Here is a 13,489-nt window from a genome sequence, read left to right on the forward strand (position 1 = left end):
AACAGGAAATTGAGTCCACAAAATCACTTTGTATTCTCACCAGTCCATCTCGCTCTTAATTGGTAGGATAAGATAACATTTTCATCTCCGGAAGGGAAATCTGGGGAGGCAGGCTGTAGTAATAATTAACATACTATAAATACTATTAAACAACGAATAAAATCAGCCAAGCGGACGTACTTACATATGTTGCAATAAGCCTTAGGGGCATCGGCAGGTCTCTCTAAAGTGAAATAAACCTGTACATACATTCAGAATAACATGCCTTACCATGGCCAGATACCTGTGTCAATCAACATTATTAGGAACGCACAGATACTGAATGAGGAAGTATTGACAAAAGTGCAAAACTCCATGGACGTGCACTGTAGACTGCGGCACTCTAAACACCAACGCACTACTTTGACTAGATTGGCATTCAAGGGTCAAATTGACCACAATGACTAAATTCAATATCAACATAATACAAATTGGATAATCAAAATCCCCAAGTAAATATATTAAACTGTGAATTTGAGGCTCATGTTGACAATAACCTCTTTCCAAGTGATTTTCCTCCTACGTGGGGTGTAATCCCTCCACTCTAGGAACAAACAGCCCACTACAGCAATGACCAGTAACAAGGGTGCGATAGCAGGTCATAATCCCTCACAACATAAACTCCCTCGGCACTCAACTCGACCCCACAACTCCAATATTCAGTTTATAGAGAGTAGAGCCGTTTCACAGCTTCGGGTTTTCCCTTTATTTACACACACACACACACACACACACACATATATATATATATATATATATATAGAAGATAAGGTATACTCCCTTTCATTTCTATTTAGAGGACAATTAATACTTTGGAAACTTGTTTTTTCGACTTTTTTGTGTTATACATCATTGGTCATTATTTGCTGAAATATTTAGTTTTGTAAGTAAAAAAAAAAATGACATCAGACTCAGGAGTCAATACGTCTGGGGAGGTCATACCGTATGGCGGGGAGAGCGTCTTCACGCAGCTGGAGCACAACATTGTGGCGAGCTACCTCATCACCGCAGGTAACGACAACACACGTGTGTTTTATCCGTCAGAATCATTCCTGCTGTTGTGTCTACCTCATCAAGTAATTTATTTTATTTGTCGTGAGGGGTCAAACTTAGCCTGGCATCCTCAGACCAATTCGCAAACGTGTATTAGTCTGGAATCTCTTCGTTTTCAATTTCCAAGGGGCGTTACCAATAGGCGCAGACCAAAATGTCTCTAGACGCAATTGGATAGACCTACAACCAATCAGCAACGAAATGTGTGACGTAGTGCTGAGCGAGTGAGTTGATAAATAAAACTTCTACCAAATCGTGTCGGCATTACGGCAAACACATTGTTGTTCTTATGAACAAATGCCTTTTAGAGAGAAAATACTATCCAGTTTGTGTAATACTGTCGCAAAAGTGGATTCAACAGATCATTCCACATCAGCCGCAGCCATCTTGGAAAGGTGCATCAACGGCAATAGCGGATTCAACAGACTGTTCCTTGTCAGCAGCTGCCATCTTGGTTAAGGTGCATAAAAGGCTCTCCTCTGCATGTCATCTTATCAAAACCGCCCCATATTAGACAGACGGTTGTGTTTGGCCAGACCCTTTCAAGGTCGGGTGGAAATCTCTTTGAATGGGGGGGTGGCCAGACGTATTCTGCAGAGCATAATGAAATATGAGCTCGCAGATTTGTCTATCTCCGAGGCCTGTCAAATTGACCATGCATCAGCAAAAGCTTTAATAGCAACAAGTGATGTTGGTTAAATCCTGTTTTTATTTACTTCGTCGCCATTTCATGGGAGCCTTTATAACAGCTCATCAATGTATTGGTGTTTATGTAAAAAGACAAGGTTAAACCCGGGTGTTTAAAAAGAAGTTGCCGTTTTGAATGGAATTTGGGCACTTGGGAATTTGTAGCGTAATTCACCCGACGCGGACAATGTTATGGATTGCCACTCGAAGTGGACATTTTTGTTTTGTTGTTTGTTTTGATTGACCGTTTTTGGTTGTTGTCATTGTTGTTGAGGATAAAGAGGTGAGCTGGGTCTTCAATGGGAATTGTGTATGTCAGAAATAGAACGTACCACAAATATATTATTTTTCTGAATTATTGTTGCCGTTATGCATACTTGTTTATTTTTCACAACAAATATTTGTTACAAATTGTGGTGTGGGGGTAGGGTGGTTTAAGCAGCCACACCTGTCTTGGGTCCAGGTAATTGGACCCGGGACCAGAGGTGCCTGCAGGCCTAAAATCACCCATCCTCACACACACGGGGAGCGCTTCTGTCATGACATGTGTCCATCTGCTCCCGGCTTGTTATATCTAGTGCAAGATACCACAGGACACCTTCAGAGGTCTTGTGGAGTCCATGCCTCAACGGGTCAGAGCTGTGTTGGCGGCACGATTGGGGGGGCTACACAATATTAGTGGTAATTAGTGGTGGTTTAAATGTTGTGGCTAATTGGTGTATATAAAATATTTACTGTATAGGATAGGTCTAGCAAAATAAAGCAACAAATAAAAACTATCTTGATTTCGGATTAATAGATTGGTGATAACATAGTTGTATTCGAGCTTATAAATAGATATTTAACTGGTCAATGTTCAGTTCTAATTGCCTGAAAGAAAACTCTTACTGCACTGCTTAAATAAGCTTTGCAACTAATTCCATTGTATTTTTCCGAACAGCCATGCATACCTACTTATACTTATACTTTGAGAGCAGCTCACGCAAAGTATTGATACTTTGGATACTGGCCATTTATTCTAAATGGGAGAGTCATGGACCTAATCCTCAATAACCATACATAGATTTGGAAATAATATTTCACAGACAATCGTTGCGTGCAGAGTCTTTCTGACCACAATCCCCTTCTGTGTTGAGTTGTTTTGTTGTGTTGGCTCTCAGTCTTCCAAAAGTCCCTTATTAGACCAGATTTGACATTCTATCACTGCTTAGAAGGCCATTCTAATAGCTTTATGTAATGACGGCAGCACGCCAAAAGATCCCATGATGGATATTAAGGAAGCCTGCTCATTTTGCAGTTTAAGAGGTAAACCATATAAAATATCATTTATACTCAAGATAAACATGAGATTTCTTGCATATTTTTCAATCGTTTTTACAGCTATAAAATCAAACTGGTCGACCTGGGTATGACCAATACTTTATTCATCCCGAAGGTAAATTGTAATGTCCCAGCAGCTCGTATCAAAAAACAATACAGGCAGTAATATTTACAAACAATAGAATAAAAATATGGAAATATATATTTTAAGTCAATATCTGGGGAAAAGTGAAATATATAGACTCAGTTAACTGTTCGTTATTAAATATGACAGGATAATGGAAAATAAACTTGAAATGTTTAAAATGTAGGCAATATAAACCTGAAAAATGAACTGTGACACAATAAACTATAAGATATGGCAGCATAGTGGTAACAGTATAAACCGGAAAAATTAACTGTAACAAAAAACAACAACATAAAAAAAAAAGTTTCAGAGTAGATTTTAACAAATTCCTATTTTACCTTTTTTTTTTTAAGGCATTTCGTTAATTGTCATGATTACCTATGACTTTCTATTTTCCATGCATTTCTACACTCTTTTCTCATAGGTATGGCTTTGTCAGCGTATCACCTTTATCACCCGATATCTCATAATTTTGTCTTAGTGGGTCCAAATTGTGACCTGTATCTCAACATTATGATAGGGTACAACATACGTTACATTATGGCCATTCGTCAATGTTAATAACAACCTTTATTTGTATAGCACCTTTCATACACAAGATGTAACTCAATTAAATTACATTAAAAGGCCATCAAGTAGTATCAATAAAGCAAAGCTAACAAAGCAAAATGCATTTACAAAGTAGAATAATACAATTATTGAAATAATGAAATACATTAAAAACAGGGTAAGAATAAGAGAGTAAAATGACTACAATTAAAACATTATTTATAAAAAATGATCATAAAAGTTGTTATATTAACATGCCAAACGACTGGCATGACCCCCCCCACATATTGGCCTGGGAGGTTGCTCTGCAAATGGTGGTTTGCTTTACTCTTGGTTTTACATTTGAAGATAGTAAGGTATATTATGGAAATTATAGAACTTTAATCGGGATTCTTACCAAGTCTTTGAGGTGCTTGAAGTGCTTGGATTTTGTTCTCAGAAATTGAACAACTGGAATCCCTTGAAAATAGCCTTGAAATAATAAAATATTAATAAAATACATAATAAATAAAACCTTGAAAATGTATCATTTTTTTTGCGTGAATTTATAGAGAATTAAAAAAATAGTGCTTACAAAGGTATTTGAAAGTGCTTAAATTTCAGTTTTCCAGAATAAACCTGCACATGTACGTCATGTGCTGTTGTCTACCTTTGTTGTTTGGAGTACTGTTTTGCTATATATTTTTTTCATACTGTATCTTTTGTGTTTTGATTGTATTAATTGTGATTTGTGTCCCCATTTACCTGTTTAGAGAACCAGGGCACTTGCATTCCTACATTTTAATCTAGGCTTGCGTTGTATTTTAGAGTGCACACGACAAACAATAAATAAAAAAATAATAATTTAGCAGTTAATACTTTGTTTCAATGTGAGGAGACTGTAGCTCACATGGATGGGAGGGGTGAGAGAGTTTGGGGAGTCGTGGAGGAGGAGACATGTCTGTAAGGTTGTAGTTGTAGTTCCTATGGCTGTTCTTTTGTTTTCAATTTAATAAGGGGATAATAAATTCTGTAGATTGTACAAATAATATATTAATACAAATAATACTGTATATTTTTTGTAAGGTATTTTGTAGGAATGACTTATAACAGAATTAAGACTAAAGACTAGTGTCACTCATAAGACTAAGTCCCTAATCTTCTTGAAACATCGTTTAAAACATAAATTTACTTTTCCATTGCCAGGCGTCATCAGCATCGTGAGCAACATTGTGGTGCTAGTGATGTTTGTGAAATTTAAGGAGCTGCGTACTGCCACCAATGCAATAATAATTAATCTGGCCTTCACGGACGTTGGTGTGGCTGGAATTGGCTACCCGATGTCGGCTGCGTCCGATCTGCATGGCAGCTGGAAGTTTGGCTACACCGGATGCCAGGTTGGAGGATTTTCATTTCAGTATTGATGAGATTCTCTTGTTTTTATTCTATTGAAATCCATATGAGACACTGACACACAAAGTTAGAACATGATTTATTAATTTGATTTCATCAGAACCCTTACCCATGTGATCATGTCATTCACATTACACGTGACAATATGTGTTATGACATGTGACATATTATCACCACTTGCCACCCCATGGGAAATGCATGTATAAACATGTGATTTGCACAGAACCCATATATATTGCACATGTGCAACCCATGCATAGCACATGCTAACTAATCCAATCTAAAAAAAAACCCAGCAAAAACGTGAGGTTGGGTAAATCTGGAGTGTTCCGGGAGAAATAAAGAAATGGGAGTACAGCGGTAGCTACCTTCAAAATTGGTCCCAGGAAAATCAGGACTTGTGGTTTTTGCATGTGAAATCATGTGTATTTGTTTGTAAAGGAAGTAAAAAATATATATGAAATTGAGACAACAGCTCACAATTCTTTGCGTTCCCTGTGACCAGTGCTTTTGACTGGTGTGTGTGTATGTGTGTGTGTGTGTGTGTGTGTGTGTGTGTGTGTGTGTGTGTGTGTGTGTGTGTGTGTTTCAGATTTATGCAGCACTCAATATCTTCTTTGGCATGGCCAGCATCGGCCTTCTGACTGTGGTCGCTATCGACCGCTACCTCACCATATGTAGACCTGACATAGGTAACTTCTCGTCTAAACTCCATATATATATATTCCATATACCTGGAATACGTTTGTTTGTTTAGTTACAAGATGTTTACAGGCTGTGTGTCGTAAAAATCGAATTCCAATTTAAAAAGAAAATGAATAATGGAAATTAGCTCTTGTGTTGCAAGACCAAGGTTGTACTAATTTATCAATTCCAATGTCGATACCAGCTATGTGTTAATCAAAACAAGCCAAGGTTTCACATTGAAAGTTGGAACTATTAGTAGGACATAATAATTTTCAAATTTATACATGTTTGTGATGTTTTTAGTGGTTAATGGGATAGGGCTGTGCTATGGGATGATTTCATTGTAAAAAGAAGTATGCCCTGACAGATAAAAGGTTGGAAAATACTGCTCTACACTGCCAAAATAACAAAATCTTAATTTACTTGAAGATTGTTTCTTAGGGTGTGGCTGCTAATTGCTAATCTGAAATATAAATATTGTTTCCTTAAGATAACAACATAATTAAGATGTGAACTTGGGATAGTGGGCCTTAAAATATATAAGTGAACATTGCCTTGGCTTCTGTAGTTTCTTGCATCTTACCAACAAACATGTTTCTCTGTGTATCTGTTTTTTCTGTGAAGGCCAGAAGATGACCATCCGTTCATATACACTCCTCATTCTGGCAGCCTGGCTCAATGCTGTGTTTTGGTCCTCCATGCCTATAGCTGGGTGGTCTGGCTATGCCCCTGACCCAACTGGAGCCACCTGCACCATCAACTGGAGACAAAACGATGCGTGAGTTCTTAAAAGTCCTTAAACCTCGCACACCAAAGGACTTAAGCTCGGATTTTCTAGTAAATTTTGTCCGAGGCAAGTTTTCAAGATCTTGAGAAAAACAAAAGAACAGTTAGTGCACCACCAGTCCTGTCACCAGCAGTCTTTCGAGGTCAATCTTACACACCCTCTTACCCACACTTGTGAATATAACCCCGAGATACCTAACCTCCTCCACTTGGGCTAGCTGCTCTCTCCCGATCCAGAGGGGGCAAAACATCTTTTAGAACCATGGCGTCAGATTTGGACTGTTCCAGTGCATGCTCAAGCTTGCAGTCTGATGAGACAAAGAGGACAACATCATCTGCAGAAAGCAGAGATGACACCCTCACACTCCCAAATGGGATACACTCTGGTTTGGTGAATGAGGCCCATCGATTGCTACAATTTTTCACTACAGGTCAACTAAAGATGACTTGTACACCGGTTTATTACAGTATCAAAGGGCTTCAACGGCCCATGTTCAACGTACCGTTTTGATGGAACCTTGAAAAAAAATTCTCCCAAAATCCCAGATGTATCAGATGTAAGGCATGTATATAGGGCAAGTGATAACTACCAATTTCAGTACATAGGAAGCACATGGGAATTAAGTACATGAGTGGTTGCATGCAGCAATGATGATTATTAACAAATCAGTGGCCATTATTCATAAATAACAGACCGCTGGTTGCCACTATTGAACAGCCAGGATCCAGTGTTCCACAGAGCTGTGTAATAATTTGCAAAAAATACCAATAGATTATATTACAAGATATGACACATTAGATAGAGATATGATAGTACACACATTACAAATCATATTTTTCAATACATATGAAGATGATACTTTCAGACATGTTCTTATATGATCATTTTGATATCAGTATTGTGTATGTATTACGACCGGAGCTAGGAGGGACCCAAACGCACGACACAGAGAGATGGGAGGCAGACGGAGGATGTTTATTAGGCCACAAGGTGGAGAAGGCCGTGGGGACCCAGTCAGGTAGGGATGGAGCAGGGCAGGGCAGGGATGATGACCGGGAAGGAGGGGTCCAGGATCTTGGTGGAGAGACGGGGAACCGGGCTGGATGGGGAGGGACGGACCGACTTGGTCGACAAGAGGAGACAAGTAGGTTAGGGGAAGACGAAACAAGGAGACATAAACTAGGAACTTGGAACAAGCACTAGGACTAGGAACTAGGAGCCAGGAACTGGCCAGTAGCAGTACAACTTGGGTAAGCTAGTTGACGGTCTGGCAATGAGTGACTGGGGAGCTGGAGAATAAATACTGTGTGGGTGATGAAGGTAATTGATCCCAGGTGTGTGAAATTGGCCTAATGGAGGAGCCGTGGATGGGTCAAGAGCAGCCTCTAGTTCTGCTGGGAAGCCGTGGGCCTAACAGTACCCCCCACCCTCTACGGATGCCCCTTGGTGGACATTTGGAACCGGAAGGGAAAGTGCGGTTGAAATCCTGGATGAGGGAGGCATCCAGGATCTGTTTCCATGGGACCCAGAAGTGTTCCTCGGGACCCTACCCCTCCCAGTCCACGAGGTACTGAAGGCCCCTCCCCCCGGCACTGCACGTCCAGCAGGTGCCGCACTGTGTAAGCCGGGTGATCGTCAATGGTGCGGGGGGGTGGTGGGGCCTTGGCGGGGAGGGAGAGGGGGCTGGAGACCACCGGCTTAAGCAGGGACACATGAAAGGTTGGGTGGACATGGGGGGGGGGGGGGGGATACGTACGGCACAAGGGTTGATGATGGATACAATGGGGAAGGGACCAACATACCGGGGAGCGAGTTTTCGGAAGTCCACCCTGAAGGGCAAGTCCTTGGTGGAGAGCCATACCTTCTGTCCGAGGACGTACGTTGGTGTGCGCACACGGTGCCGGTTCGCCTGCTGTTGGGATCTGGTGGATGTCTGGAGTAGGGCAGAGAGGCCCTTTTCCACGTCCTCCGGCAGCGACAGATGTGGGCCTGGACGGAGGGTAAGGCAATCTCAGCCTCCTGGTCAGGGAACAGCGTGGGTTGGTTGCCCAGAGAGCAGTGAAGGGGGAAAGGCCGTAGGAGGCGTTGACCAGGGTGTTGTGGGCTTATTCGGCCCATGGCAGCTAGTCGTTCCAGGAGGAGGGGATGGTGGTCGTAAGACAGCGGTGCATGGCCTCCACCTCCTGGTTTTCCCACTCCGTCTGGCCGTTGGTCTGGGGGTGGAAACCGGAGGAGAGACTGACCTGTGCCCCCAGGGCCAAGCAGAAAGTGCGCCAGACCTGGGAGGTGAATTGGGGACCTCTGTCTGACATCACGTCTCCCGGGATGCCGTGGAACACCTCGGCCATGAGCAGGTCTGCGGTCTCCCTTGCCGACTAGTAACTTGGAACAAGTGCTTGGAGCTAGGGGCTAGGGGCTAGGGGCTAGGGGCTAGGGGCTAGGGGCTGGCCAGTAGCAGTACAACTTGGGTAAGCTAGTTGACGGTCTGGCAATAAGTGACTAGGGAGCTGGAGAATAAATACTGTGTGGGTGATGAAGGTAATTGATCCCAGGTGTGTGAAATTGGCCTAAGGGAGGAGCCACGGATGGGTCAAGAGCGGCCTCTAGTGGTGCTGGGAGGCCGTGGGCCTAACAGTATGCCAAAAAATATATTATATATCAGAACTGTGTTTAATTCACACAAACAATGAAAAAGGTAGAATATCAATATTCATAGAACATACACATATGCATTGAAAATATATTTCTGTTAAATGAGGATAGCAATTCTTGCTTTCATTTCACAGCTCCTTCATTTCCTATACCATGGCAGTGATTACTGTAAACTTCGTGGTACCGCTGTCTGTCATGTTTTACTGCTACTACAACGTGTCTGTCACCTTGAAGAGGTACAAAGCCAGCAACTCTCTGGACAACATCAACATGGACTGGTCAGACCAGATGGATGTTACCAAGGTGGAAAGTACATACGTCTCGTGCACCAGAAACACTGTATACACTGGTCTGCCATATGGAGGCCTATTCTGCTTCTGAAATGACATACTATGTACTATGCAAGCAGTTTTTTATGTATTCCAGAAATAGCATGGTGAAATGGTTAGTGCCAGTCTGACAAACTTGCCTTTATTCAACCCAGGCCTTATTAAAATGTTGACTCCAATCATGTTACTTTTCATACCACGACATTGCTGAACACTTTTCACAACTGAGACACCGCTCTGCTGCAGCTACTCACTGTGCCTAATTGCAGTCCAATGGGCAGTGCTAAATTTGTGCCGGATCCTGTCGGAACATGTTCCGGGACCTCCCAGAATGGAACCTGCACCTATTTGATTGGATCCAGCACCCCCGCACAAGCTGCGGAGCTGTGGTTGGAGCTGCGAGTTCCTCTTTCCCAGTTTCTTCAAACAAAACAAATAGAAATATTGTATTTTTGTATTATCACTCAGAATTTTGTAAGTCGAATCGGATTCGCATGTCTCCCTTTATGACGGTACAGATGATACGCGCGCTAGCGATGCGTGAGCCAGCGATCGGGTCTCCGTGTTTTTATTTTACATTTCCTAACGGAACGAAACATGTGTTTATGGAACTGAACCGTTTGTATTGGGAAAACATTATCTGTGACTCTTTCCCCGATCACCCTCTCGCCATGTGTTATGCGCAGAAAAGAATCTCAACGAGTCAATTAGTCGTGCCCGATCCTTCGTGTCCCGTCCCCACACCGTTTTTAGTTGTTTTATTTGGGGGAACGGGTCACAGCTCTCCGTGTTGCTCTCCGCCATCGGGGCGCACAGAGAGCCGTGATAGGTTCACACATATGAAAATATAGACTACTCACAAAAAGTTAGGGATATTCGGCTTTCGGGTGAAATTTCAGGATTAACCTAAAATGCACTATAACCTTTACAGGTGAACTTAATTTGACCTTCTCTAAACTTTTGAATGCACATGTCCAACTGTTCAATGTTTCAGTACTTTTTGCACAACTTGCTGTTCTCTAACAAGGAGCTGAACGGCAAAATTCACAACAGGTGTTTGATCCATGAAACGACCAATACATTTCCTGGTTCAATTAGAATTGGTATTTAAACAGTCCTCTTCATCATGCTGTTCACAATTTGGCATCATGAGACCAAGACGACACCTAACAATTGATCAACAGTACCTATCCCTTGTGAGGCTTCAAACAGGATGTTCTCAGAGGGAAGTGGCCACTGAGCTTAGAGTGTCACAGAGTGTCATCAGCAGGTTGCAACAGAGATACAGAGGGACAGGAAGAGTCACAGAAAGGCATAGAAGTGGACGTCCTTTGGCCACATCCCACACTGATGAGCGCTTCACTGTGAACAGTGCCCTGCGGAACCGGATGATGAATGCCACTCAACTCCCGGCACATTTAAGGGAAGTGAGAGGCCCCCAAGTGTCACGTCAGACCATTCAAAACCGTTTACATCAGCGTTGTCTGTGTGCTACCAGACCACACCACCAGGCACAGGCATCATCGTCTTGCATTGGCCAGGGAGCATTTACGCTGGGCGAGGGACCAGTGGGCCTCAGTGCTGTTCTCTGATGAAAGTCGATTCACGTTGAGCAGAAATGATGGCCGCCAACGATGTTGGAGACCTCAAGGAGAGCGCTATGCATCAGCCACTGTTGTCACCAGACGAGCCTTTGGTGGTGGTGGTGTTACAGTGTGGGCAGGTGTGTCTAGTCAATACAGAACTGCCCTACACTTTGTGAATGGTACAGTGACAAGCTCATACTACCTGAATAACATCATTAATCCAGTCATTGTGCCTCTGCCTGAACAACACAGGCCTAAGTTCATCTTCATGGACGACAATGCTCCAGCTCATCGAGGTCGCATCATTAGGGAATGGCTGCTGGAGACTGGGGCACCTCAAATGGAGTGGCCTGCACTTTCTCCAGACCTGAATCCCACAGAAAACCTATGGGATCAGCTGAGTCGCCGTGTAGAGGCTCATAACTCTGTACCCCAGAACCTCAATGACCTGAGGGCCGCCCTTCAAGAAGAGTGGGGTGCCATGCCTCAGCAGACAATAAATCGACTTGTGAAGAGCATGAGATGTTGTTGTCAAGCTGTAATTGATGCTCAAGGGCACATGACAAGTTATTGAGACATTGACATTTTTTGTTGTGGTGTACCCACCACTGTTGTTGGCTTTTGTTTCAATAAATTGTTTGAGATGAGGAAATCACGATTGCATACTTCTGCTTAAATGCCCTACTTTCATGATATAATATCACTGTAGCGTGAACTTTTTACATTTTCCTTAAATATCACCCGAAAGCCAAATATCCCTAACTTTTTGTGACTAGTGTATCTGTGATTCCTTAAATATATATTAATGAAGCGGCGAGGTCCGTGCAAGGGGCGCTGTAACCGGTGTACACCATTCGATTTGCATAGATTGTTTGAAACGTAACCGATAAGGTTCAATTTTGTCTGTTGAAATAAATTATTTTTAGACACCGGACCGAGTTTTACGGCAGTAGTGTAGCACTCAGAAACTGTAGGTGCGTGAAATCCTAAATACCAAAAGTTACATAGTGCAACTTTAATTGTTAAAGCACAGCTTCAGCATTTATCAACAGTCATAAATGATTGGAACCCACATTTCAATGTGGTCTGGGTTGAAAAAAAGCAAGCCTATCCTTTAAAGGTTTCATTTTACAGCAATTCCTTTTTTGCCAGCACAACCTAAGGAGGAAAGACTCTTTTTATTTGCTAAAATTCAAGCAGTTTTTTCTTGACACCTTTTGCAGGATATGTTGGTACAACACGTTGAAGAAATGTATTGAGGGAAAAATTGTGTTCTGCTTGTCTGTTGGCCAGCAGATGTCCGTCGTGATGATTATCATGTTCCTGGTGGCATGGTCCCCGTACTCCATGGTCTGTCTCTGGGCTTCGTTCGATGACCCAAACAAAATCCCTGCCCCGATGGCCATCATTGCTCCGCTCTTTGCCAAGTCGTCCACATTTTACAATCCCTGCATTTATGTCATTGCCAACAAAAAGTGAGATTTTGTTTCTCTCTCATAGTATAATAGAGTTTGTATGTTTGCCTACATTTGCATTACGCTGGGGGTGAATCAGTTTTAAAGCTGCATTATGCTCAATTCAACGAAGATTGAGAAGATTTTTCCCCGAGCGATCAGCAGTATTCTGCAATCCTTCACATTACAGAGTCATCTGATTCTATATAATTGGCAGAAACATCGTTTAATAGCAACTTTAAATTGCTTCTGATAATTTCTAAGATCACCAAATTCCTCACTTATAATTGACGTGTGCAATCATGGAGTTGACAATTCTTCCTGTTCAGGTTCCGAAGAGCGATCGTGGGAATGCTCCGATGTCAAACCAGGCAGCGAATGATCATCACTAACCAGGTCCCGATGACCACCTCACAACTTCCCCTGACCCAGTAATTAAAAACAATATGAACATTACACATTGTGTCACTTTACTAGCCGTTGTTATTATCAGTTATAGAATAAATTGTTTTTTCAGTTACCAAGGGAAGACTGACCACCCACAAAAACGCCCACAAGTACAAAATGAATTTTGGTGGGGGGTGTCTACAGGCGAAACTCATACAATTTCACACGTTTACATTCTATAGAATTGTCTTCTTTTTTAAAATATACCTTTATTTTCTTAGTCTCTTCATCCCACATGGCCAATCATTGTTTGGCCGAATGCATTGGAAGAGGGCAAGAGTGATATTATTTTTAGGTAAAGCCAACCTACGTAGATATGCGCTGTTTCCAAAATGGGATATTAGCATACTATTAAGTATGCTAAATACATAGTATTAAGC

At 42.1% G+C, this 13,489-nt stretch overlaps 1 protein-coding gene across 1 annotated transcript; it reads left to right on the plus strand.

Moving 5' to 3' along the window:
- Positions 1–938: 938 nt before the first annotated feature.
- On the plus strand, positions 939–13,097 carry rrh (retinal pigment epithelium-derived rhodopsin homolog; the record flags this gene model as incomplete). Its single annotated transcript, XM_080012148.1, has 7 exons — positions 939–1,050; positions 4,961–5,151; positions 5,760–5,859; positions 6,479–6,632; positions 9,428–9,596; positions 12,505–12,683; positions 12,992–13,097. The coding sequence occupies 7 exons, from the start codon at positions 939–941 to the stop codon at positions 13,095–13,097; spliced, it is 1,011 nt and encodes a 336-aa protein (XP_079868274.1).
- Positions 13,098–13,489: the final 392 nt, after the last annotated feature.

This window comes from Zeus faber (genome assembly GCF_960531495.2).
Source record: "Zeus faber genome assembly, chromosome: 13".
NCBI classification, from domain to species: domain Eukaryota; kingdom Metazoa; phylum Chordata; class Actinopteri; order Zeiformes; family Zeidae; genus Zeus; species Zeus faber.